The sequence below is a fragment of the Acanthopagrus latus genome, chromosome 22 (assembly GCF_904848185.1).
Source record: "Acanthopagrus latus isolate v.2019 chromosome 22, fAcaLat1.1, whole genome shotgun sequence".
NCBI lineage: Eukaryota > Metazoa > Chordata > Actinopteri > Spariformes > Sparidae > Acanthopagrus > Acanthopagrus latus.
This window is the reverse complement of record NC_051060.1, coordinates 1,280,048-1,304,855: the sequence shown is the minus strand read 5'-3', so window position 1 is coordinate 1,304,855 and position 24,808 is coordinate 1,280,048. Positions and strand designations below refer to the sequence as shown.

The following is a 24,808-nucleotide window of genomic DNA, read 5'->3' as shown; positions in this document are numbered from 1 at the left end:
GTACTTCTGCTACTCCTGCTGCTGCTATGCAATAGGTAATTGTGTGGACATTTACAGTGGGTTTGTAATCTGATGCTAAACACAGAAAAGACAGAGACAAAGAACAACAACACAGCACACAATACTCGGAGAGGAGAGTGAGGGTCAGTGAGTTTTAACAAAACAAGTCTTAACAGAGGATGTGGAATATTAAATCATCCATCTTTGCTCACTACATCTGAGCCTTTCTTACCCTCAGGTGTGCATTAACTATTGGTTAGGAACTTCTCTTTGAAATTCAAAAATATGACAAACTATTGTCTGTGTTGGCCATGAGAAGCGGGTAGCCATCTGTTATTGGTATTGTCTGAAAATAATCCATATCATGCATCCCTTACTGTGGTGCTGCTGAAATGTCATGGCCTACAAATCATGTTCTCCATATGTAAGAAAACATGTATGTGATAACAGGTGATTAATAAGTGTCGTGTCCTCTTGCAGGGGAGCAGAAACAGCAGCCGGTCCTCCAGTCCTAGTGTGAGGATGATGCCACCTGATAAGACGAGCAGCAGAGGTTACTTCTCCCCTGATGACCCCACAGGTACTCATGACAGCTTTCCCACTGAAGTCAGCAGGCACATGTCAATAGGAGTATGGTTATTAGAAAGAAAAAAAAAAACATTCACCGAAAAGAAAGGAGAGATGAATGTGAAAAGATGTAAAATATCTACAGTGCTTTCTCTTTACAATGAGACACAACTTGTGGGTACAAGAGGCTGTACCGGAAGAAACTAATCTCAACAGCTTGTGCACACTTAAAGTAAGCAGCCGCTGTAGTCCTGCGTTCACAGTAGGGGTTTCACAGTTCTCCCAATCCATGATTTGATTTAACTTGCGATGTGAGTGTTTTGGGTTGCTTTTTTTTCAGCACTGATCGCTGGGCTATCTTTGAACTCATATCTGGATTCGTAAAAATGAACAGACCATATATTTAAGACCTCAACAACTGTCATGTGCATTCAAATACTTGTTTAGGAAAGATCAGGGTATTTTACAACAACCGTTTGACTTTATCCTGTTGGCTTTTTGCTGGTTAACTAAAAAGATACTAAGACTATTATAATTGTATGTGAGAAAAGTCAAAAACAGAAACAGAGAATGGTATATACTATGTCTTAATTTCTCACAATTTTTAATTAGAGAAAGATAAAATATTTGGAAACTCAGACACAACATGACTAATGTGTGTTTTTTCTATAATAATATTCACACTTAACAGTTATCAGTTAACCTAATAGATAACTGTTACCAGAAAGCTTCATGTTTTAGAAGTCATGGTTAAGAGAAAACAGTGAAGATTAGATTTCATAGGACTCTCCTGTTAGTTGCACTTAAAACTGGTGGCTGTAACTACGGATGTCCCAATCCGATCTGCAGCATCTGGACTGTGGCAGTATGGGCATTTTTATGCTGATCGGGATGTGCAATTTTGAACGTGGACCCAAGCCCGATTTAGTTTTTTACATCAGAGCACAATTTGTGGCAGAACTCAGATGCACACGTAACGTTACTGTGGCAAACGTTTGGATAAAATGTCGATGTGGAAATATTTTAAATTAGAAAGCGAATGCAGTCCAACGGCGACATGTCACATCTGCAATATGACCACTGCACAGTGGGGTAACAAAATGTAATACTACACATTTGACACGGCATATAAAAAAACAAAAACACGTCAAGTTAAACAATGAGCTCACTCAAGCAATACAGGCAAAGACATGGAAGCAGCAAACACTCGCGGATACTTTCGAAAGGACAGAGAAATGTCCTCAAGACAGCGACATGGCCAAAAATTGATACAGAGGAGATAACTAAATGAATGGCTCTGGATAACCAGCTCATCTCCGTGGTAGAGGATCGGGGTTTTCATCATCATCTGGAGTTTTTGAATCCCCAGTATGCCCTACCATCTCGAGTTACAAGGTGCCGGTATGCACACTAGTTTCATGGGTCTCGTACAGCAGAACATGTAAAATAGGCAATGATGCTGAACGTGTGAAATATACAAGCAACGCATCCACGTCATTTTACGTGACAACATAAGGAATATGAGAAAAGCAGTGGATGGTATAGGTATGGGATTGGGACTCGCTATCTGCATTTAGTAAATATTAAAGGACTCGGATCGGGATGGGATAAAAAAAAAAAAAAACCCTGATCTGGACATCCCAAGCTGTAATATCATCAGTGTAATTGTGGACTCATTTAAATCTGTCTGGCTGCACTGGAGACATGTTGTGTAGTTTTTATCAATGATTTGCAGTACGGTGCTGGCCTGTGTTCAGCCCAAGCTGAAGAGGTGGTCAGGAAGTTATCTCTGAAGAAAGACCTGCAGTTCGCAGCCTACACTTCCTGTGCAATCAGAAATAGCAACCAGTCCTCGTCCTATTGTTCATCTCTTTTCTCAGACACCAACGGCTCAGACAACTCCATTCCCATGGCTTATCTCACCCTGGATCACCAGCTGCAGGTACACCATCCAGTCAGCCTCCAGCAAACAACACTTTATGCAGCTCATTAATTACCTATTGAAACATAAACTGTAAGCTGCATTCACTCTGCTTTAACTATGTCTTGGTGCTGTTTCACCAAACCTCCTTACTTTCAAAGACGAATTAAGTGACATTTAAAATTACAATTAAATACTTCCAACCTCATTATGAAAACATAAACCCTGAAATCACAATGTTGTCTAAAACATGCAGTGAGAAAATTAAGACATAGTGGCAGTAAAATATTTGGTGCATGAACATCTGCTCAGACTTTACTCAAAGCTCATATAAGTACATTCTGCAGTGGTGAATTTTGAAGTTAATTCAAGTCAACATGTTTATTTCCAGCCGCTTGCTCCCTGTCCCAACTCCAAAGAGTCCATGGCCGTGTTTGAGCAGCACTGCAAGATGGCCCAAGAATACCTGAAAGTGCAAACAGAGATTGCCCTGCTCATCCAGAGAAAGTAAGCTTAACTGCAAAGTTGTTCAGGTCATTTTGTGCTTTTAAGGGTTTTGATTTGGTATTGATGGAATTCAGTGCACCTGTAAGTAAAGCAAAGTGTTTCTTACCGTGCATGTGTTGCCTCAAGTTCGACAAATAAAAGAGGTGTACAGAAAGACATCTAGAAGCAACAACCAAATTTAGAAGACAAATCTGAGGCAACAGACACATAAGCTGTGGAAGACAAGCATACTGAAACAACTGTTTGCTGTCGTTGACCAAAAAACTCATCTCTTATTTAAAGACTACGTAGGAATCTGTCAAATATTCACTGCTTTTGTTTTGAAAGTAAATCCTGTATTTGTCATTACATACATGTAAGGATGGTGATGATGCAGAATGGTTTCACAAGGTATTACTATAGATTTAATTTAATAGTAAAATTAAATAGTAAAAGAAATATATATACATGCGCACACACACACACACACACACACACACACACACACACACACACACACACTAATGCAATGCAACAATTTCCCTTGTGTGCAGGAAAGAGCTCATCGCAGAACTGGACCAAGATGAGAAGGACCAGCAGAACACGTCCCGTCTGGTGCAGGAGCACAAAAAGCTACTGGAGGAGAACAAGAGTCTGTCCACATACTACCAGAAGTGCAAAAAACAGCTGGAGCTGATCCGGGTCCAGCAACAGAAGAGACAGGGTACCTCGTGATGAGACAGAGACAGTATGAACTGCTACCACTCCCTCCCTGCCGACCCTTCCTCCCCCAGCACTATAACACTACCCACTCTCATGCTCTGCACACATACACACTGTTCCCAGTCCAGCTTTGTAAAGAGACCTGCATTCTACTGTGTCCTGCATGTTGCATTGTAGATGAAGAAGACGTCTTCTGTACATACCTTTGCACATCCTCACAGTGTATTCTGTGACCGCAGACCAAACAATCACTGCAGCCCATCCTGATCCCCTCAGACCCTGCTGCTGTGCTCCGGGATGGACCTTTTCTCCAGCGGCGGTGTGTCCTCTGAGTGTGATGGCAGGCTGATGAGTGTGGGTTGTGTGTCTCTCTATGTTTGCTCTCAGGGCCTCTGGGCTGCCCGGTCAGTATGTGTCCACTCCTCAGCTGACAGCCACACCGTCCTCCACAATGTGAAAAGGCTTTTCAGCAAAAATGTGTGAATCACGTGCAGAAGTTTGAGAGCAGTGTGGATGTTTGAAACCTGTTCTGCAGTGTGTGTGTGGTATCCCTGTTCTGCACACACACCCCTTAAATCAACCTATTTATCGCTAACCTGTCCCTTTTCTAGTCATGAGCATGAGCCTCTCCACAGACCTCTATACCTGCTCAAGATGTTTGATGTATTCACTTCTGAGAGGGTTTACTTCATGCCAGACATCAGAGAAAAAGGAATAGCTCTGGGTGTGTTTGCAGCTGTAATGAGCTGCTCCTCATGCAGAGCAAATACAGGTAGCTGTCGATTCCCCTTTTCATTTTGACTTCAGTATTGTTTTTTGCGTGTAGATGTTTTATGTCTTTTCTATTCAGTAGTTCACTTTGTATGATAGCTCCTGTGTCATTTTTGCATTTTAGGACATGTTTTATGTGGTCTGGGAATGCCCTTGCGGACAAAATAGAGGAGCCTGTAGCTCCCTATTCAGTATCTAGTTTGTTTTTAGTTCACATGTTGCCTTAGAAGTTGCCTGCATTTTAAGTGCTTGTTTTATGTGACATTTAGTGGGGATAAAAGCTACAAAAAAATATATTTTTAATGTAATGGACATTGAATGAAATCCTTTCCTGAGGAGAGTGAGAACGATGTATGTTAGTAAGCTGTAATAATGTAAATGTTTCCCTACGGCTTTACATACAAAACGATGACATATACTTTAAAAAGAAGGATTGGATGTTTTATGTTTTTTTTTCTTGGTCTCATATCCCTCAAGTATTTTTGCACAATCACTTTGTTTTGTCTGATCATGTACAAATTTTTTTTGAAGCAATTCTGTTTTAAAAGTGCAAGACTTGATGAGTCTTACTTTTAAATCTGTTACTGTACAAGCGTGAGTCTTCACTGATTCTCATGAGTTTTCTGGTCACTAAGGATTCTTTTACCAAACACACACCACACTGTTTATTAAGTGTTTCCTAGTAACTTATTGGGAAAAAAGGTACAGTATATGATGGTGAGGAAGGCATTATGAAATAAACTGAATGGTGAAAAGATGTCCATTTTCATGTGTGGATGTTTGTTGGATGCATTTGCAGTATATTAGTGGCCTTTTTTTCTAATTGGTTTTCTGTCGAGCTGAGTGAGTCCAAGAACTGCATGTGGGATGATAAATGTTTTTTTCGAAAGCTCAGTCTTGCTACAGATATGGTGAAATGTTGTCTTCCTCTAGAGAAATGAGAAGATCATCGTCACCTCAATACACCCAAAATCACACAGCCACACACAGCATTTGACCAAAACAGCAACACCTCAGATGACATAACAAGTTTCACAATTTTACACTTTTGAAACATTTTTGAAAAACACGACTAAACATTTCACAAAACACATCACTTCAGAAAACGCAACATTTCATAAAACATGACATTTTGAAACATGCTTTGTGTAATATTGTTTTGATCCTTTTGACCACTGTACATTATTATGACGTGTGCTCTACCGCTCAGAAAACAAAGTAGGCCCTTAACTGGAGGACAGTACAGAGTAAGCACTCCCTGCCGCAGTGTCTCTATTCAGCCAGGAGGTGGTGCTAAACATCCAGTCTTTATCATTAACAAGGCACTGTGGAGCTGTTTTTCACAGACAAAGAACCATACATCTTGAGTGTATCAATAGCCAGGATCAAAGTGAATCCTTATGTCATGCTATGAAGCCAGGCCCGACCTACTTTATTGACTGTGTGAACAGCCACTCTTTTCAATTGAGCCCATTCAACTAATATAGAAATAGATTCAGTTACATAAACTGTGTCTGGTCTTTGATAGTGAGGACCCTGAACATGACCCGTTTGTCTGTTGGCAGTAAAAGAGCCCCAGCTTCTGGTTTACATTTCAGGCTGAAATTATCTCAGCATTCTGCTGACAAAAACGTGTGTTTTGATGGTGTCTGTGTTTGAAGTTGACAGCTAAATGGGGAACAACGACTCATTTTAGTGCGGAGAAATGATGTCATCTTCCTTCTCCAACCAGGTATTGTGTATGTGCTCCTGCTTGCCCTCACTGAACTGGTGGGAATAAGGAAGACAGCATATTATTGCCAGCTTTGTCTTGCACTCCTTTGTTCTCAGAAGGACGTGTAGTGTTTGGCCCACTGTGGACTGGTAGGAAATCCAGGGCGATGGTCTGTTTGTGTGTGAGAGAGAGGAAGGAAGGCTACTGTCCATTTCATTATGCATGTATGCTTTCATTTTCACAAGGTCAGTCAAAACCCTAATGACTCCTGTGGGCTTGTTTTAAATGCCTGGCTGGGTGATCCTTTGAATTTTTCGACGCTGCTGTCGAAACAGTACCTGAGTTCTGGTCAGAGCCAAAGATCGGTGTTAAGTGTTGGGCCAACACTGACACATGTCCAGTATGACTGTTTTTTGTTTTGTTTTGTTTTACATTTTAAAACAGGTATTGCTGTGAAGCTCCACAAATGTTTTGTGGACTTTGAAACTTTCCTTTTCTCTCCGTAGGCACGAGGGTGAGTAGATGATCACTGAATTTAAATTTTGGGTAGACTTATTATTTAAAACTCCAAACATATGGCAACACATCCTACAGTAGCAAAAACTGTCCATGATAGCGTTCTTGTGTTTTCCTTTTAAACACAATATGTTATTCATGCAACTATCAGATAATGCACAGTAACATGCTTGTCTGCCTTTGTTCTAATGCATTAATGAACGTCATCCCTCATCCTTCTTTGCAAGGGAAAGTTGAAAACCTGTGTGTGCTTTAGATTTTATCTATGGCATGGTAGCCATGGAAACTGGGTGACATAAATAGGCTAGCAGTGGTAGAGAGAGATGTTGCAGTTTTTAATAATGGACAGAATTTGGGTCATAATATCTTGCATGTTGGTCTATAAATTGCACCGTGTGCCAGTTAGGATTCCATTAATCTGCATGAATCCCTGGTTGGTCTTTAAAGTGGCTGCAGGCGATTTTTTAAGAACTGACTGAGGTCTCCTCTGCAGAGTCAAAGACATCAGAGGAGCAGAGAGCCTCATATTCTAGCCCTGAATTCTTTGTTTACTCTACTTCATGTATTATGTAATTACACATTGCATTTAGCTACAGTAACAGCGTAAGTATGCTAATTGGGATCATGAATTAATTTGTTATTTGGAACAGCACTCAACTCCATCATTCTCCATTCATAATTTCACTGCGGGTCTATTTAAAGGACACTAATGATGGTGAGGGGAGGGAAAGTGTGAGCAGCTGCTGCTTTTCTAATGCAAAACTAGAAGAAAACGCTTTGACAAATGTTTCTCTTTTTCCTATGATTTTTTCCCCATTTTTATCAACTAGGCATATCAGTAGTCTGCCTCTGCTTGGTTGATTGTATGAGTCATGGAAGAGAGGATGAAGTAAACCTTTTGTGATTTGATAGCAGTGGATGAGAAAGGTCAAAGCTTTCTGTGCAGCCTGATGGAAGACACCAGGTACGACTCAGTGATTGAATTTCCACTCCACACACTGTCAAGGGTGACAAGGGATCATCACCCACCCACTCACGTACCGAGGCACAGACTCAAAAACAGTTCTCCTACTGAAAGAAATTTCCTTTCCACTTAAAAAATTGCAATGGAAACATTTGAGAGAATGAAGCGAGTGAGAGAGAGAACACTTAAAGAAGTTAAAGTGGCAGTTGAAACAGAGGCACTGCCAGAAGTGGAAGTAAAGTGAAATTTTAAGAGTTATTTGACACTAGGCTGGAAATCAGTGCTTCTCTTTCCTCTCTGATACACCTGTAACCACAGTGATGTCACAGGGTGCTGCCACACCCCACAGTGCACTACTGGTACATCGCAGCAGCAAGACAGGTGAGAGGTTGAACGTCTGGACGTCAGAGAGAAATCTGAGGGGGGAAGGGGAAGTGCTGTTTAAGTGTCAGCTGAAGCCAAAGTGTTGAAAGGAGCCGAAGTGTCAGTTTAATTACAATTAATAATAAATGAATTAATTACAACTGACTTGGTAAACAGCTGTTGGAGGAAGCACACAAGAGGGAGTCACACAGGAGATGAACATGTTGATGTTTCTCTATGTGGATGCATCTGGAATAATGATAATATTAAATAAGTACATACAGTGAGTAAGTACATAGTTCAGTGTAGTTCAGTTTAGTCATTTTATTAATCCAGTCAGGGGCACAAGATAAAAATCACGCAAGTTCCAAAAGCAAAAGTCCAAAAATCTTTCCTGTACATATACTCATACACATAGTATACTCATAATGAGACAACAAAACAACCTCTAAAACACTATATTACACGTGCAGATTAAGCAGGGTTGAGGAGTTGTTTTTTTCTCCTGTTGCACTTGAACCAGGAAACTTTAAATCTGAGACCTGAGGGAAGAGTGTCACACTCAAAGTCAAGCGGGTGGTTTGTGCAGTCTAATATAGATACACATAGTATGGGAGTGCATTGCTAAAGCAGGCTCGGTAAATGTGGGCTCCAGATGAGCTGTGTTTCTGTATTCATCACCACGGTCAATGCAACACCTGCCTGTGATGTGTTGAATGGTGAACAGCTGACCGCAGCAGACAGCGTGCTGCTGCCTCATGCTGCAGAGTTCTGGCAGCTGTGCGTTGCCATACATGAACATCTTCTTCCCTGATGCCTTTAGGTTCAGGATAGAATGAGTGGGATACGATGAGAGCACCACTGTAAAGGTAAAGACACACATTTGGTTGGCAAAATTTGACATTTTGTAAACAAAATGTGCATGAGCGTGTGTCGACTAGAGTTTAATCAGGGTGGGAAGGATTTGTGTAAATGTCTTCACTGCAGCCTCCGCTAACGTCAATACTGAAATGTTTAAAGCTATTTACACCACAGCATTTCTACAGCAGCCGGTGAAACTGACTGTGGGAGGCAAGCAGTGCAGTTCAAACCAACAGCAAGCCAGCTTCATGCCATGTAAACACGAAGCCTGCATCAGCCCGCACAGTTTTCCACACACAACGGTCGAGGGAAAACACAAATAAACAGTCAAATGTCACGAGGGCACTATTTACTCACTGGTTTGGCTCAAGGTTTGTAGGTCTGGAGGTGAAATTTGCGCATTCAGTCTGCAAGTTAAAATTGCAAGCTAGTAATACCAGGCCCCATACACACTGCAAGCTGCCTTCATGCACGCATCAGTTCTTATCAACTCACTGATCCAGTGTTTTCATTTGTGTGCACTTCAACACAGCACCATAAACATCATACAATTATAATTACAGTTCAAACATATGATTAATTATAAGTATTAAAGGTAAAGTTCACCCAAAGGCTATGGGAGGTCGGGTGAAGTTTCATAGCCCTCAAAAGATTTCTGGAGCTTCACAACACAGCGTTGGAGCGCTCTCTTAAACAGCTGAGGTAGATGGACACTTTTGATTTAATATTGTTAAAAAAACAATCTTGGGGCTTCTGGAGACTTGGATAACGCTGAACAGTCTGCACAGTGCCATTCTATATGTTTTATATGGTCTTTTTTCACGTTTTACGCAAGTCTCCAACTACTTAAGTTGTTTAGCAGAATGCTGCATCCCTGGTTTGCTCTGCAGCTCCAGAAATGTTTGGTGGACTACGAAACGTCAACTGACTTTCCATCAGCATGGGGGTGAGTGCATGATGACTGTTTTTTTTTCCTTTTTGGGTGAACTTTTCCTTTAATGTCACATTAGCGTAAAGCCAAGTTTGCATGGATCCTGATATGACTGTTCAGACTAACACTGCACCCCCACAAATCAGCTATGTACTGTTTTAACAGCACTTGTGACAGTGGCTCAGATCAGAGCTTGGAATCTCAATGAGATGTTTGAGCCTCATGTGTTACCTTGAAATTCCAAGTCAAGAAATACATAAAATAATCACGAGAATGTTAAAGAATTAAAAGTGACTGTATAAATGACTATAGTGGTTATTGTTTAACAAATAAGGAGCTGAGTCATTTCATACTCCCATCCTAAACTGGGTAATAAGAGTTGCAGCTTGTCAAATGGGTTGAAAAGGGTTGCAGCTAGTGTGTTGAAACAACATCAGGTATATTGTAAGATCATTTATCTTTCAGGAAAATGATTGTATAGCTCTGTGACTCAATGTTATCATATCACTGGCATTGTTTTATGTATTCTGCATTCTCAAGATAAAGCAGTTTATCTGATCCACTGTACTTATTCTACCGAACTCATTTTAGTAGGCCACTTGAGAGCAGCACAACGCTCTGCAAACACAGCATCCATATATTCCAACCTTACACATCAGCAAACAGTTGCTTCTTCACACACAGCCAGCAAACACACAGGAACAGTAGCATTCATGGCTGTTTCAGCAGACATGAGTCCAGTATTTACTCTCCTTATAGCAGCTCAGTGCTTCACCCGCTAATCTCAAGATGTTTCTGTCTGCTGTTGGTGCATCAGTTAACACAGAGGTCACAAACCTGAAACAGTTAAATAAAGACTTAAAATAGGCTAAAGAGCTAAAGGCTAAAGATACCTTAAATATTACTTTGGCAAAAGTGAATGTGACCCCTAAGAATAGGACTCTTGAAGTAGCTGATATTAAATGTAAGTCAGTTTCAATAGATGTACTTTAATAAGCACAAGTAGAAATAATTATCCATTTATCTACATGTATGTACAAACTATAGACTTATATGAAGGACTGAAAAATGAATGAATAAAATCAAACAGTAAAACAAATAAATAGTTCAGTGAATATGAAGGTGAGTAAATGCAGAGTGAAATTCAGACAAATATATCATAGTATGTCACATTTCATACATTAATGCCTACAGTTATTTTTAATATGATTTTTATTGGCATGTTGATTACTTATTGAGCAATTTATTCATTTTTATTTTTCATCTTGGCAGTGTCAGGCCTCAATATACTACAGGTCGACAGATCATTGGATTCAATATTGAGCAAAAGATGTGGCACTTTGGCTCTGTGTGTAATCTGCAGAGTGCTCGCACCTCAAAATTGTCACACAGGACCAACCGTGACTTTGATCAATCATTTAGTCTATAATGGAAATGGATCACCAGTTAACCTTTCTATCCCAGGTGACTGCATACCTGGTAGACAGAACTGTAGAGCAATCTCCAGGTTCATAGGTAAACAACGATAGTCTCATTTTTCTGCTTCCATCACATTGTGCAGTCAACGTTAATTTCATAGTAATATGACGAGGCAGTTTAAATATGGCCCTTGGTTACATTCCACCACCAGTCACTAAAAGCGACACATTATGCAATGACTAGATTATTTGGTTACATAAAAATGTCATTATTGCAGCTTTTAATCATTCATTTACTAACATGTCACTGCCTTGGCTGAGCACACATTGTGCCACTGGGTGGGCAAGAGATCTCAGACATAAAACTGAAAACACGGACTGATAAAGGCCACACTATAATGGTCATATATACCACTAGAGGTGTTTCCTGATTTGGGTGAACTGACCCTTTCATTTCTTAACCCTGTAATTTTCCCCATATGTTTTCACACTGTGCTGAACGACCAGCAGCACTTTGTATTATCAACATGTTCCAGCTCATCACTGAAGCAATATCATGTTTATAGTTGCATTGTTCCATCAAATGGAAATATTTTCGATATGTGTCCTCACACGCTAATCAAAATAAACACATAACATTAATACAGTGTAATAAATAATGTCCAGCAGTCTAATCCTCCATATACTGCAGCCACTACAGAACCTCTGTTGTTGAGAGTGCAGTTAGTAAATTTAGCCTGTGTCTGCGTCTCCTCAGTCCAGTAAACAGAAGCTTACAGTCTGCCTGCTCTGCAGGCTGTTTACATGGGAAGTGGACCTGGATCTAACTAAGCTGCTTGTGCTGAAGTCTAAACAGGTGAAATCCTTTAAGACGGCCCGATCATTGGGTGACAGTTCGCTGTCTGTCACCACTCAGGCTTTAGGCTGTAGATGAGTGGAGTAAACAAACAGGAGTGAATGGGGTGTGAGAGATGAGTCATCAGTTCTGGGCTCGCTGTGCCTCTGTGTGTGTGTGTGTGTGTGCTCTGCGTGCCTCAGTCTGCTGAACATCCGCTCCCCTGAAGGCCCTCGTCACCGCAGGCATACTTCAGCAATTACCTTCTCGCCCACACGCTGTCAGTCACATGGGCCATAATAACAGGCTGTCGCACTGTCCCACTCCAAACTCACTCGCCAGCACTCTCCAGCTCTCTCTCTCTCTCTCTCTCTCTCTCTCTCTCTCAAACACACACACACACACACACACACACACACACACAGTGTCTACTGTGCACATCCTGAATCTGATTAAAGCAGCTACACAGAGTAATGTTGGGCTTTATTACAGTAACAGATTTTAGCCAGGCTCAGTCTACCACTACTGACAATATAAAGGTATTTTTCTTTTTTTTCCGACAAACATTATTGAACTCTGTAATAGAAATGGTCCCCTCGTGCCTGCATTGGTACTTTTGCTTGTTGTGATGTCATTTTCTGCAGTTCTAGTAAGAGCAACATCATTAGCATGGACAGTGATTGCATGTATATTAGCATGGATAGTGATTGTGGTCACATACATATAAGGTCCTCTTGGGTATAGAGGAGCTGCAGAGCTTATTCATAGTCAAGCTGTGACCTGTGCTGTACTCCCTCTGCTCTGATCAACACTACTCTTTTAACACCAGGTACACTCGAGCCAGTGTCTTGCATTTCAGGAAACACTGCTGTGACTCTACAGCTTCACAAATTCATCTCCTAAGTGCCAATACTTGGCTCGTCAACATTATCATGAAATGGGTCCGAAAAACAGCAAACATGAAGATGCCAAAATTCTCTGGAATGGAGCTTTAAAGCTGCATTGAAATTTTATAGGTCCTGTTTCTGGTCACCTGATTAATGTAAGTGTAAGGAGAGAGTGTGAGCCAGTGTTGCAACAAGGTAGACAGGGTTGGTGCAGTGCTCAAGAGGGGTTCCAGACCATGTGATGTTAAGGGGTCTGTTTGCTTCCCTGTTCCTGAGATGGGACGAGCAGGCTTGGGTCTTCACAGGGTTTGCGTGTAGGTGGCTGTGCTCGTCGTAGAGCTGTAGCTCATCTAGGGCTGAGGTGAGATTTGATTCTACAGCTTCGAACATACTCTCTTGGGATGTTACACAGAGGTCACTAGCGTAGATGAACCACTCAGCGTTCTGGTCCATTGGCTGGTCATTGGTGGAGATGTTATACAATAGTGGAGCCAGCACACTACCTTGAGGCAAGCTGTTCCATTGTCATCACCAACGACTTTGCTTGTTGTTAAGGACAACATAGAAGTGCCTATCTTTCAGGAGGGCTCCGATGAGATCTGTGAATGCCAGGGCTTTGGTATTCTCCAAGATCTTTTCAGGAGGAGACGGTAGTTCACAGTGTTATATGCGGCAGACAGATCAACAGAGACGGCTCCTGTCACCAGTCCTTTCTGGAACCCGTCTTCAACGTGCTGTGTGAGATTCAGAAGTTGACTTGTTGTGGATTTGCCAGGTCAGAAAGCAGCTTGTTGAGGGATGGTGGCTGGTTCAGCGAATGGGGCAGGCCTGTTGAGGATCAGGTGCTCAAACAGCTTGTACGGGTGGCATAGCAGAGCAATTTGGTGGAAGCTCTTTGCATATGCTGGATCTTTACCAGGTTTTTAGAAGAACGATGATTCTGGTTTTGCTCCAGCTCTTTGGGGTGTTTCTTGTCAGCTTGCAGTTGTTCATGCTCAAGGACCAACTTCCGTGTCAGAGGTCCAAAGTGCTTGATCTCTTCTATGAAAATATTGTCCAGGCCGATGGCTTTGCCAGTCTTAAGGGGCTTTGATGCTGATACTGAGCTCTTCAAGGAAGAATGGCTCAGTCAGTCCGGTGTTTTGGGAGTGCTGAAGTCGGTCTACTTTTGGTCTTGGCTGTTTGGTGGTGGATTTCCCGGTGAGCAGCAACTGATGCGCAGCTTGGCTGGCCGTGATGGTATACTGCTGCTGAATACATGGTTGATGTTGACTTAAAAAGTGCGCTTAGATTCTCTGCAGAGGAGAAGAAAAGCAGAGCTAGTGATAAGTGTTTTGGGGGTGTGTGACTCTAATGCATATCTATAATTTGATCCATCACTCATACAAATATAATGATTGGTGCAGCTTTAAAGAGTGTGATCAAAATTTTGGTGATATTTGACAAAAACAGAAAATCAGAATATATTTTGGAATAATGTGTTGTCATTTTTCATTGTTTGTGATAATTTGTGGTATTTGCAAGACATGTTGGAGGCAGATTTAAACGGCCGCGGTGAGAACACAGAGACTGAGTCTGAAGTTCAGTCAAAAAGAATATCTGCCTTACAAACACTTCAATTATCTGATGCAATCTCCACTTTAGGAATATAAACTGGTTTGTTTAGACATCCTCAGATTCTGTCCTGAGGGATTTACAGCAGCCTGTAGACATAAAGCCCTCCTCTCAGAACACGTGTATTTCGTGTTTGTAAGCCCAATTTGCTTGTGGAAAAAAAAAGATATGGTTGTATCTATGTGCATAGAAACTAGCTTTCCACCCAACTGTACTCTGCAACTCTCCAACCTCGCCACCCACATACATGCATGCCATGCACACGCATGCATACCTGACAAACACACAATGACAACCTGTCATGTGTGGACGTTCAGGCTTTTACCTTTTAATCTCAAAGGTATGGAGAGAGCTGCAAACCAGCTCATTCCCTGAGATGGATCCTGCTGTAAGCCGGGGGCGAGGATTGACCCTGCAGTTCCCTCCACTCAGCCAGCCAAATGGTAGTTCCTCAGAGAACACACGCTGGGAGGAGGGTTCTTGCACCTGGGTTCTTCTGCAGCATTCCATTATTTTCTGTCTGTTAACCTTTCAACCCAGCAGTGGGTTCGTTATTACAAATGTACAGACTGTTGTGCACTCCAGTATTGTTCGGAATTTAACTACACGATCTACTCAAGTTTGCCAAAGAACCAAATATGTCCGAAATCATGCATAAAACCTTAAGAACAATAAGAGCATTCAGAGAGTGCAGACTTCCAGCACAGCCACTATATATGTCTGCAAATACTTCCAAAACTATTGGAATAAGGTCAAAATATGCTTGTGCTCTGCTGAAGCCTCATCCTTGCAGTAGACAACACACTACTCAAAGGTGCAGTAAGCAAATCTGGAGAAAGATGGTTGATTGTTGATTCTCATTCCAAGGTTGTCGAATACTGACGCTTTGAGTTGTCAAGCCACCAGCTCAGTCCTCTCTCCAAGATCACTAATGGCCAGAAATACCCAGAGAAGCTAAATCAATACTTTAACTCAAGTATGGTACTGTTTCCAGTTTTACTTTACATGTCAGTTGTGGTAGTGTCTGTTGTCGTTTCACTCCATTACATTTATTTCATACCTTTAGTTATTCACATTAGTTATCATGTTTTTCTTGCAGACGACATGCTGTATTAGGGAGAAGCACATTTTTGAATTAAAACGGCGCTCAGTAGAGTACATACCCCCAACCGTTCAGTCAAGTCTAATCTAATACCAAACCTGACAGCCGCGTAAAACTCAAAGTTTGTAACCACCCATAAGTGCTGAACCTTAATCTAAAAACACCAGATAACAGCCAACCGCTAGGACAACACAGTTATATAGAGGGACACCAGTCACATATATGCATCTGATTTAAAAAACATCCAATTTATTCCCAGAGAAATTACTATAAACAGAGAATAAGATGTACTGTATTATAAAATTCTGTTTGCTGACCTCTAATTGCAATTCAGAGAAAGAAAATGACTTAAAAAAGTTAAACCCCCAACCTCACTGCCCCCCCGACGACTCATGACCAAATCATGTTGTCAAACTTTGTTCAAACCTACGGAATTCAATTTCAAATTCTTGTGGAGACCTAAATGTTTCCAGAGGTACCAAATTTGTGAATTCTGGGAAAATGTGAGTTTGTTGGGATGACGCGGCCATGAGAACATGCAGTCCTGTGTTACATAAATACATGTGAAGTTAAGAACATGAGTACGGAGAAGCAATTTTGAACAAAGAAATAAAGTGGAATTTACTACACATGGGTTTCCTAGTACACTGTATTCTTTGCAAATACTTGAAGACAAAATGAAGAGTGTCACTGTAACGTCGCTGTATAGTTTCATTTATTTATTTTAAGAGTCTGTGTTTTTACAGTAAAAAAGTCATAGACATTAACGTATTGAGTCATCAAATACACTTAAAAGACCATGTCCAATGTCTAACCCTAACCCTGACTATGAAAAAAAAAATGTATTGCATCACTGATTAGCATTTTGGAGCCAGCAGATTAAAAAAAATTGGTCAATAGAGGGGGAAAAAATATATACTTTTATACTTAAAGATCCTTAAAAAGATTGTTTGAACAGAAGGAGACAGGAGTATTAAAAAAAGGAATACAAATATCATACAATATGAATTTCCGTTCTATATCGTGCATTTGAATATCTTATTTTACACAGTATGAGCATCAAATACTGTGTGTTGGAATAAACAGAATCAAAAACGTATAAGACTCTATAGAATTAACATTTTTCGAACATTTGAGCAGCTTAGTGGGCAATGCAAATGTTCATCAAGTTGAAGAGGTTTAATTAAGCCTCAGTGTGTTTTGCATGCATGCATGTGTGAATGTGTTGACATGGTATTAAGATATGTGGGTCTGAAAAGCGCGTTGCTTGTGTGTTATCTTTCGTGTGTGACACGGTGTGTGTTTGTATGTGTTGTTGAGGAATGAGGAGCAGAAGGTAACCTGAGCCTGATAGGTGGTTCTGTGGCAGCCTCTGTTATGAATGGCGGTTAGATCGCTCCCCGAGGCACCGTCAGACTCGCAATAATTGATGTAATCAAAGGCATTTGGCTTTGGGTCACATGCCGGCTCGCTGGCTGACAACGCTGCTGCTTTTACGTCTTTGTGCCTCTGCCTGGACTTGCTTCTCCTCTTAGCCAGCAAATTCGTGGAAGTACTTTTTGGCTGGCGATCCTATCTGGGTGACCGCAAACCCTGATGAATCACTTGGAAATGAGTCATCCTCGCTCTTGAAGTGATGACTCTTTGACCGATGTGTCTCTCATTCTGAGGAAGGCTTTTTTTTTTCATGCTTTTGGATTTGCTGTAAACACTTTTCTTATGAGTCACTAGTGAGCATATGCATGATAATACATGTGCCTGTTTATGCTCGCAGTGCACATTTACTGGATATAAACTGTGACTGTATGGATGAAAAGCCTTGTGAAATCTACAGATTGATGAATAAAGAGAAACAGAATTGTTTATACCTGTCATACTTTGTAACTCCATAATGTGTTGCAAATTGCTTTCATGGGGGCTTTGATAACGACTCTTCCTCTGTCCTGACAGAATCCTGAAGAAGCTGCATGCAGCTGCACTTCTGTGAGTCTGAGTGCAAATGAACTCCAAAAAAAATCAGGCGAAATCAGGCGAAATAGTACGAAAAGTGACAAACGTCTATGTAGGGAGGAGGTTGGGGTGGATAGTTGGTTGGTTCAAATAAGCCATGAACTCTAATCCAACATCAAGTGAACTACAAAACATGACAAGGTATGTAAGCAACGCAGGTATTCTAAGCCAAACCACAGTGTTGTTTTAAACCTAACCGACCTGTGAGAGTATGATGTAGATCCAGTTCACCTGACGCTGGTACGCTGCAGCTGCATGGGAAGAAGAGAACAGTGATATATGTTGTTTTCAGCGTCACTGGCAATCAACCTATTGAATTATTTAGGTATGAGGGTGTATGGATGAAACTCATAAACTCATAAACATAAATACTATAAATGAATATAGAATAAAGTGACTTACACAGAAAATTGCCCAGTACCAGTTCTTATGTACAGAGAGATGCATTAACTGTATTAAGGAGTTCATCACACAGTGAGAGATCTCATAAAAAATCTGATTGAATTTAAAGTTAATAGCTATATAAATATGCCATTACAAACTGAGTATTTTGAGACTGAGTACCTCAATCTGTCACCTGTCAAATACAGCTGTTATCTGCATGCTTGGTTAAAAAGAATCTTCTCTGATGAAGAGGTGAAGGCTAACAAAAAGAGTACATGAGTCTCCACGTTCGGCATGATGACATTTTATGTCCCCGACAAACACGGTGGTCTCATTTAGACACTTGTTAGCAGCCACCTTTTTAAGACACGTAAACACTTTTTATGCGATACAACAAAACATGAAAATGTCTTTAGCTTGTGTTATCCTCGGACATTACTTGAGGTATCTTACCAGAAACCTTTGACTTTGCGATGAGGGAGACGTGCAACTAACTTTCTGCAGGTTTAAGGACACATTCCTGCAGCAATCATCCGTTGCTTCTCAGTGATGCATGCATGACGGGACGCATTTTCTTCTGACACCTATCAACCAAACAATAACATTCCACCTTTGTTGCCCGGTCCCCATCTCTGCCTTGTCTTTACACTGAGGGTGTTTCAGCGGGCCTCCCTCTGCATGGAGCTTCCTCTTTTTTCTGTCATGGAGGAAAGGCAGATGTTTCACATGCTGCTTTTATTAAGTCTAATTAGACTTCCTGACATAAGAACACAGTGTTTGTCCACGGTGAGAGCGCTGGGCAGGAAGGCCAGGCCAATGCCTTTGCTCTGTAGACTCTTTCAACCCCGTACCCCACCCCACCACCACCATTCATCCCCCACGCCTTCCCCCTCTTCTCCGCCACCCAACTTCAGTCAGCCGCCTTTTCTTGAAAAGGCCTCGAGGAGAGGTCATTGAGTGCAGGAGTGTGTGTGTGTGTGTGTGTGTGTGTGTGTGTGTGTGCAGGGAGTCTATACTCTGTAATTAAATTGTCCTCATGCATTTAGTGCATTTAGCATTGGGAGCATGAGCAAGATGTTGACTGTGAATGTACTGCGCCGAGACAAAAGGGGGTCGAGGCTCATCTCCCAGCCCCTTTAGACACGGGGTTGCTCCTGCCTGCTGAAGGCCCCCAGCCCGGCTGTGGAGCCCCTTCACTTTAGGTTTCAGAATTAAAAACCTTCAGATGTCCCAAAGGTTTCTGAGTGGATGATTATGAATATGAATACCTTCACTAATCTGGGGGATTAGCTGCTGGATTGTCAAGCTGTGTCTCTGGACCCTCAAAAAATAACCCCTTGACGGATTGCGTTTCTTCTTTGGTGCTGTACTTTTTATTTGGCATTTAGCTCCTTATTTCAGGGCACCTCTGATTTTTCTCTGTCACATTTGACTTTTAAATTATGAGTAATGCATATTAATTTCAAGTTACACTGTGCACAGGCTGCAATGAAATCTGTACCTGTCATCTGAGTTCTTAGAAGTAAGCTGACTTTGCACATAAAAAAGTACCATTTGGATTAAGCAAATGGTGCTACTGTCTGTTAGAAAAGCAGCATTTTTAAGTGAAACGTGAATTATCCTCACTTTTTGTGAAGGTGACAAACTATAATGGTGGAGTGGCTATTGCATATATTTTTGTATTATTCAAAAGAGCAGAGAATCATTTCCAGACATTTTTCGCTCACTATTGACTGGAAAATACATCATAAGTCACTCTCCCAAAAATTGTACCACAGTGCTAAGAGAATAGGCATTGTGAAGATGTAGGCATTGTATTGCTAATGGCTGTTATTACATTGTGTAGTCAGGGGTGGGAAAAAATAACTTTATACGTAAGGTGACTTGAGATTGAGAGGGACCGAGTTTTAAGAGTCTGTTTATGAAATGACAGCAACAGACACCGAGGACCCCCTAAATTTGTATTCCATGTTGGAGCCGGAGCTAGCTAGCTAGCGTGCTTCATTAGAGATGATTTTAACAAGATGTTGCTTTTCACCGATGTACACCTGCTAAGCCACTGGCAGCTCTTTCACACTCAGGAGTTCTGATAAGCATTAACGAAGTAGCGATAACAAGGTTGGAATTTTAACCCCGGGTAGGTTACAGTGTATGTACCGCAATACTGTACTGTTGTTAGTGGTAACCACACAGATATTGCACCAATCAACAGCACTGAAATGATACTGTTAGTACTTTAATCCAATGGTGAACGCCGACCATAAAATTTAAATGACTTCGTGTTGATCATTGCAATAAGTACACAATTCAAAATATGAAAAATATACAAAATATATATATAGCAGATATATTTCATATGATATTTTTAGTTCAAGATTAAGTTGAATTTCAGTCAGACTGTCTTTCAATGAGGGCATACTTATCTGTCTCTGCTAACATATTTGATCATCATGTTGGTTCATTATAAATGTATTGCGCCTCAAATCAAATAAGAATTCCTGTGTCCAGATAAGAAACTTAAAAAGCCTCACTTTTTCACGTTGTATTTTCTTAGTTGCCCTACTCATCATCATGAAATAGCATCATCACCCCGCTGAAAATAGTGTGCACACTTCCTTCATTCCCTGATTCTCCCTCACTTTGATGCTTTGTCCATGCCAATGAAAAAATGCCTGTTGGTGGTGTTGTTTTGATGCCAGCAGCAGCACCATCGCGAATCACTGGTTTAATGCAGGCACCGGCACATGGAGCTGCTCTTTGATTGCCACTCATGGAATATCCAGTGAAAAGTGACGGCTGCTATGAAGAAGGGCTGTCTGCTGTACTGTGATAATGCATAATTACATGCAAACTCCCCGGGGGTAGTTTTTACATTAGGAATTAAAACATCTCCTGTGAGTGTTCGCTTGTCCAAATAGGATGTGAGCTCCTTCCAGAACAAAAAGCCCTGCCTCCCTCACATAGCCCATGTTTAAGCTGAGCAGCGCTCGCCAGCTTACCTCCCTCCCACCTCTCGATCTGCTCATTTAGCATCATGCATGTGCATTTATGTTTGCCTATTTGCTTTGGTCTGTTTTCATTTCTCAACTTAGAAATTAGTCCCCACGTATCTGGTCCTTCACCATGTACAATCACCACCATTAGCACACCAAAACCAAGGCAAAATGGATTTCTGCAAAGTGTCCTTCCAAGTTTATTGCAGCATAGAAGTCAGTGGTACCACACCTCTCTGGCTTGATGCTCTCTATTCCCAAGACATGCACGACCCCTCATCATAGAGACTGCAAAGTGAGTAACTAAACCCCTTGAGACCACGAAAGTCCAGCTGTATTTCTCTTAGGTTTGGTAATGTAAATGGTTGCATAACACTGAAGGCGTTTGGCCCACTACAGCATACATTAAAGGAACAGTTCACTGAAAAATTAAATTCCAGTCATTATCTTTTAACCCCTGAGCAGATGAAAAGTCGGGTGAAATTTTGCAGTCCACAAAACATTCCTGTAGCATTGCAGCATTCTCCTTAACAACTGTAGATAGAGACTTTCTTTTGACATTTTTATTCATATTCTAAAAAAAAAAAGAGAAATCTTAATATGTCTTTGTTCAGCTAGTTAAATGAAATTAAAGTCTCCAGAATCCAAGGATCCCAGGATGAGCTTGTACACTACTGACAGGATGCACTCTACCGCTCCCACCTACAGTGAGGGTTTGGGCTTTGGAAAGGGTGGATATGCATGTATACTGTCAGCAGGTCACCCAACAAGTGGTGATCAGTTCTCAGATGATTTCATATAATATCTGAGAGGCCTGATGAAGTAAAACTGCTCAGTGTCATTAGAAAAGGGTTCTGTAGTAGCAGAAATGTTTTCTTCTTTCCTATGTGTTCATCCTCCATCTCCATCATCTCACCACGCCACACATTTGTCATGCAACTAGGTTGCGATCATTTCCTTAATGGCATCCTGTTGCCAGGAAACAGCCTGGATCAAACTTAATTTTCGGTCACTTGTTAAAATCCAAACCTAGTAAACTCTGAAACATGCAAACACAGATACTGTATCTTCATCTGGCATTGGCAAGTAAACCACAGAGCAAATCAAGCGTAACACAGAGACAGGACCCACTCATAAGACAGCTGTGATCATGTCATCAGACATGAATCACAGGACCTCTGAATAATACTGCCCATGGTGACAAGATGTGCCTGATGGAAACCGAAAATAGGATGGTGATGATGATGATGATGATGATGATGATGATGATGGTATTATTCTCATTCTTCTTCTCCTTATTATTATTATTATTATTATTATTACTATTATTATCATTATTATTATTATTATTATTATTGTTGTTGTTGTTGTTGTTGTTGTAGACATTGCACATATTGTTTATAGTTCATACTGTGTAATTTACGCCATGGGCCGACAAAAATCAAGGTAACCGACGCGGTGGCCCGTGGTGTTTGTACCGGGACGTTATTGCTCATTTTCACTCTCCAGCATGAAGATGGTGATGATGATGTAATGACATTTGGCTCAGAGATAAGTTGACTAAATTGACCAAGTCGATTACATTTGTTCTCCCTTTTTGCGTCTGCGGCTCGTGAGAAGCGCCTTGTGTCATCGCTCTCCGTCATATTCCTGCTGTGTGCACCGGGAGGAGGTGGAGGGGGGAGAGAGAGAGGGGGGAGAGAGGGGGAGTCAGGCCGCCGAACCCGCGAGCACGAGGGGAGAGATTTGAGCTGGCCGCCGGTAGTGCCATTCTCCAAGCTCCGCTGCGCACAATCGCGAGAGTACGCGCTCGCTTCTGGACGGCGCCAACGCAAAGCCGCACCGCGCTAACGATGTTGTGAATGAGGGGATAGAGTGACGTCAGCGGCCGAATGTCAACAATGTAGCGACTGAGAGTAGGCGTTCCAGTCGAGTGGAACGAACAGCGGAGACGGAGCGGCACGCCGCCTGGATCAGCACGCACACACACACACACACACACACACGCACGCACACGCGCGCGCAGTCGTAACAACAGACCGTAGAATCACAGACGTTGTTTTTTTTTTTTTTTTTTGATGTACGTGAGAAATTAGAGTTGCAGCGGCGGGAGAAGAAGTCACCTCTCTGCAGTCGGGAGGCTTTGCGGAAACGACAAAGCGAGTCATCATGTGAGAGAACTTAATGTGGGAAACGGACAAAAGGCTGGAATACGAGCGGAATAGAAAGTAAAAGGTGAGCACGCTTCTCCTCGTCTTCTCACCTTCTACCACCATTATTTCTCTTTCTGTCTTATTTCTACGAGCTCCTCGTTTGTCAATCTCAGCCTATTGTTGATGCTCTCATACTCGAGTTGCAAACTTGTGTAAGCGGGCTACAGAGCGCCGGGGAGCCCTCCCTGTGATATATGGAAAAAAAAAAAAAAAAAGTCACTTATAGAAAAGGCAGAAAAACCGCATGCATGAATCTTGAAAGCTTGGCGGTGGTGCGAATATTGGAGGGTGTAATGTGTCGGGGTGTGAACGCGGGTTCGGGAGTGAAACTCAGCTCAGTACCACATCCTGTTATGCTTTGAGTCAATACGCCGTGTGCGCTCCCCTTTCTCTGTTTTTGCGAAGTAGATGCGTCGGTGATCCCAGCGGAGGGTCAGGCACGCTGCTGCCGGGAGAAATGCTCCATAAAGAAGCTGTCACCGAACGTCATTACACGCCTCCCTCAGTCACTCCATGCAGATTCACCCAATTAATGTGAAGCTGAGCATGTATTACTATTGCCATTGTTATGCTCAGTATAATTATCGTTATATATATATATATTTTTTTATTTTTTTTTACGATCCAGTAAATTAGAAAATCTTTCCTGCCTTATCCAATCTAAAATCATCGTTTATCACACCTCCCCATTAATCCACTTAAAAGCACTTCAAAAAATAAAAACAAAGAAAAAGAAATATCATCTGAATATTTGCTGTGTAAGGACGAGCCTGTTTTGCTCCGGCAGCCAATGGAATCAATCACGCGACGGTGTCGTTTAAGAGCCCATATTTCCATTAACATTATTAACCCCTTACGAGACAGATATCAGGAGCAGAGCCCGGCTGCCATCACCGTGCTGAGAATAAAGGAACACACAGGTGATTTTTAACTCGAGCGGTGACTGGAACGTAACAGCTGCGCCTTTACGCGCGGTCCTGCATTGTCATGTGAATGAGTGCTGCGGTAGCGGCTTAGTCAGTCCTGTCAGTCTTATTGTGTAGTGGTGAGTTATAGGTTACTGTGATACAAGTCTCTATGGAAAGTACAAGACGGAACATTTTAGATTTTCTTAAAAAAAAATTAAATTAAATTAAAAAAAAAAAAAAAAAAAAACATTTACGCAACCACTTTGATGACACATGTTGTTATCCATACGATCCATTAGCGTCCTAAAGATACCTGTCAGATATTAAATGTGGCTCGTGTGTATTTTCTGACAGAGTTTACACTGACAGCAGTTCGGTTGGCAAAGCTTCGCCTCAGTTTTCAGCGTGTGCTTTGTTGAGACTCTAGCGGAATAAAATGAAGCATGTGTTCACGCAGCTCGGGCAGGCACGGCTCTGTGTTGACAAGAACGAGAAGGCGGAATAAATGTGTTTATTTCGTGATGCCGTTGTTCACTCGCCACGTGTTCGACTCGCCGATGAGGTGCCTGAAATCACAAGAGAGTGAGTGATGCTGCCATTAATGCGGTGATACAGCATTTTGAGGAG

The 24,808-nt window shown here is 41.6% G+C and overlaps 2 protein-coding genes across 6 annotated transcripts in view; both read left to right on the top strand.

Annotated features, from left to right (window-relative positions):
• The window catches only part of map3k7 (mitogen-activated protein kinase kinase kinase 7), a 28,904-nt gene extending 23,677 nt beyond the window's left edge, over positions 1-5,227 (top strand). For all 4 annotated transcript variants that reach the window (XM_037086110.1, XM_037086108.1, XM_037086109.1 and 1 more), the window contains 4 exons: positions 481-580; positions 2,448-2,509; positions 2,880-2,995; positions 3,529-5,227. In XM_037086110.1, the coding sequence (XP_036942005.1) occupies positions 481-580; positions 2,448-2,509; positions 2,880-2,995; positions 3,529-3,709 (459 nt within the window). In that variant the 3' untranslated portion in view covers positions 3,710-5,227. The remainder of the gene's footprint in view (positions 1-480; positions 581-2,447; positions 2,510-2,879; positions 2,996-3,528) is intronic.
• Positions 5,228-23,010: 17,783 nt separating this feature from the next.
• bach2b (BTB and CNC homology 1, basic leucine zipper transcription factor 2b) overlaps positions 23,011-24,808 on the top strand; it is a 100,273-nt gene continuing 98,475 nt past the window's right edge. For both annotated transcript variants that reach the window (XM_037087036.1, XM_037087035.1), the window contains exon 1: positions 23,011-23,295. The gene's annotated coding sequence lies outside the window, so the exon portion shown is untranslated. The remainder of the gene's footprint in view (positions 23,296-24,808) is intronic.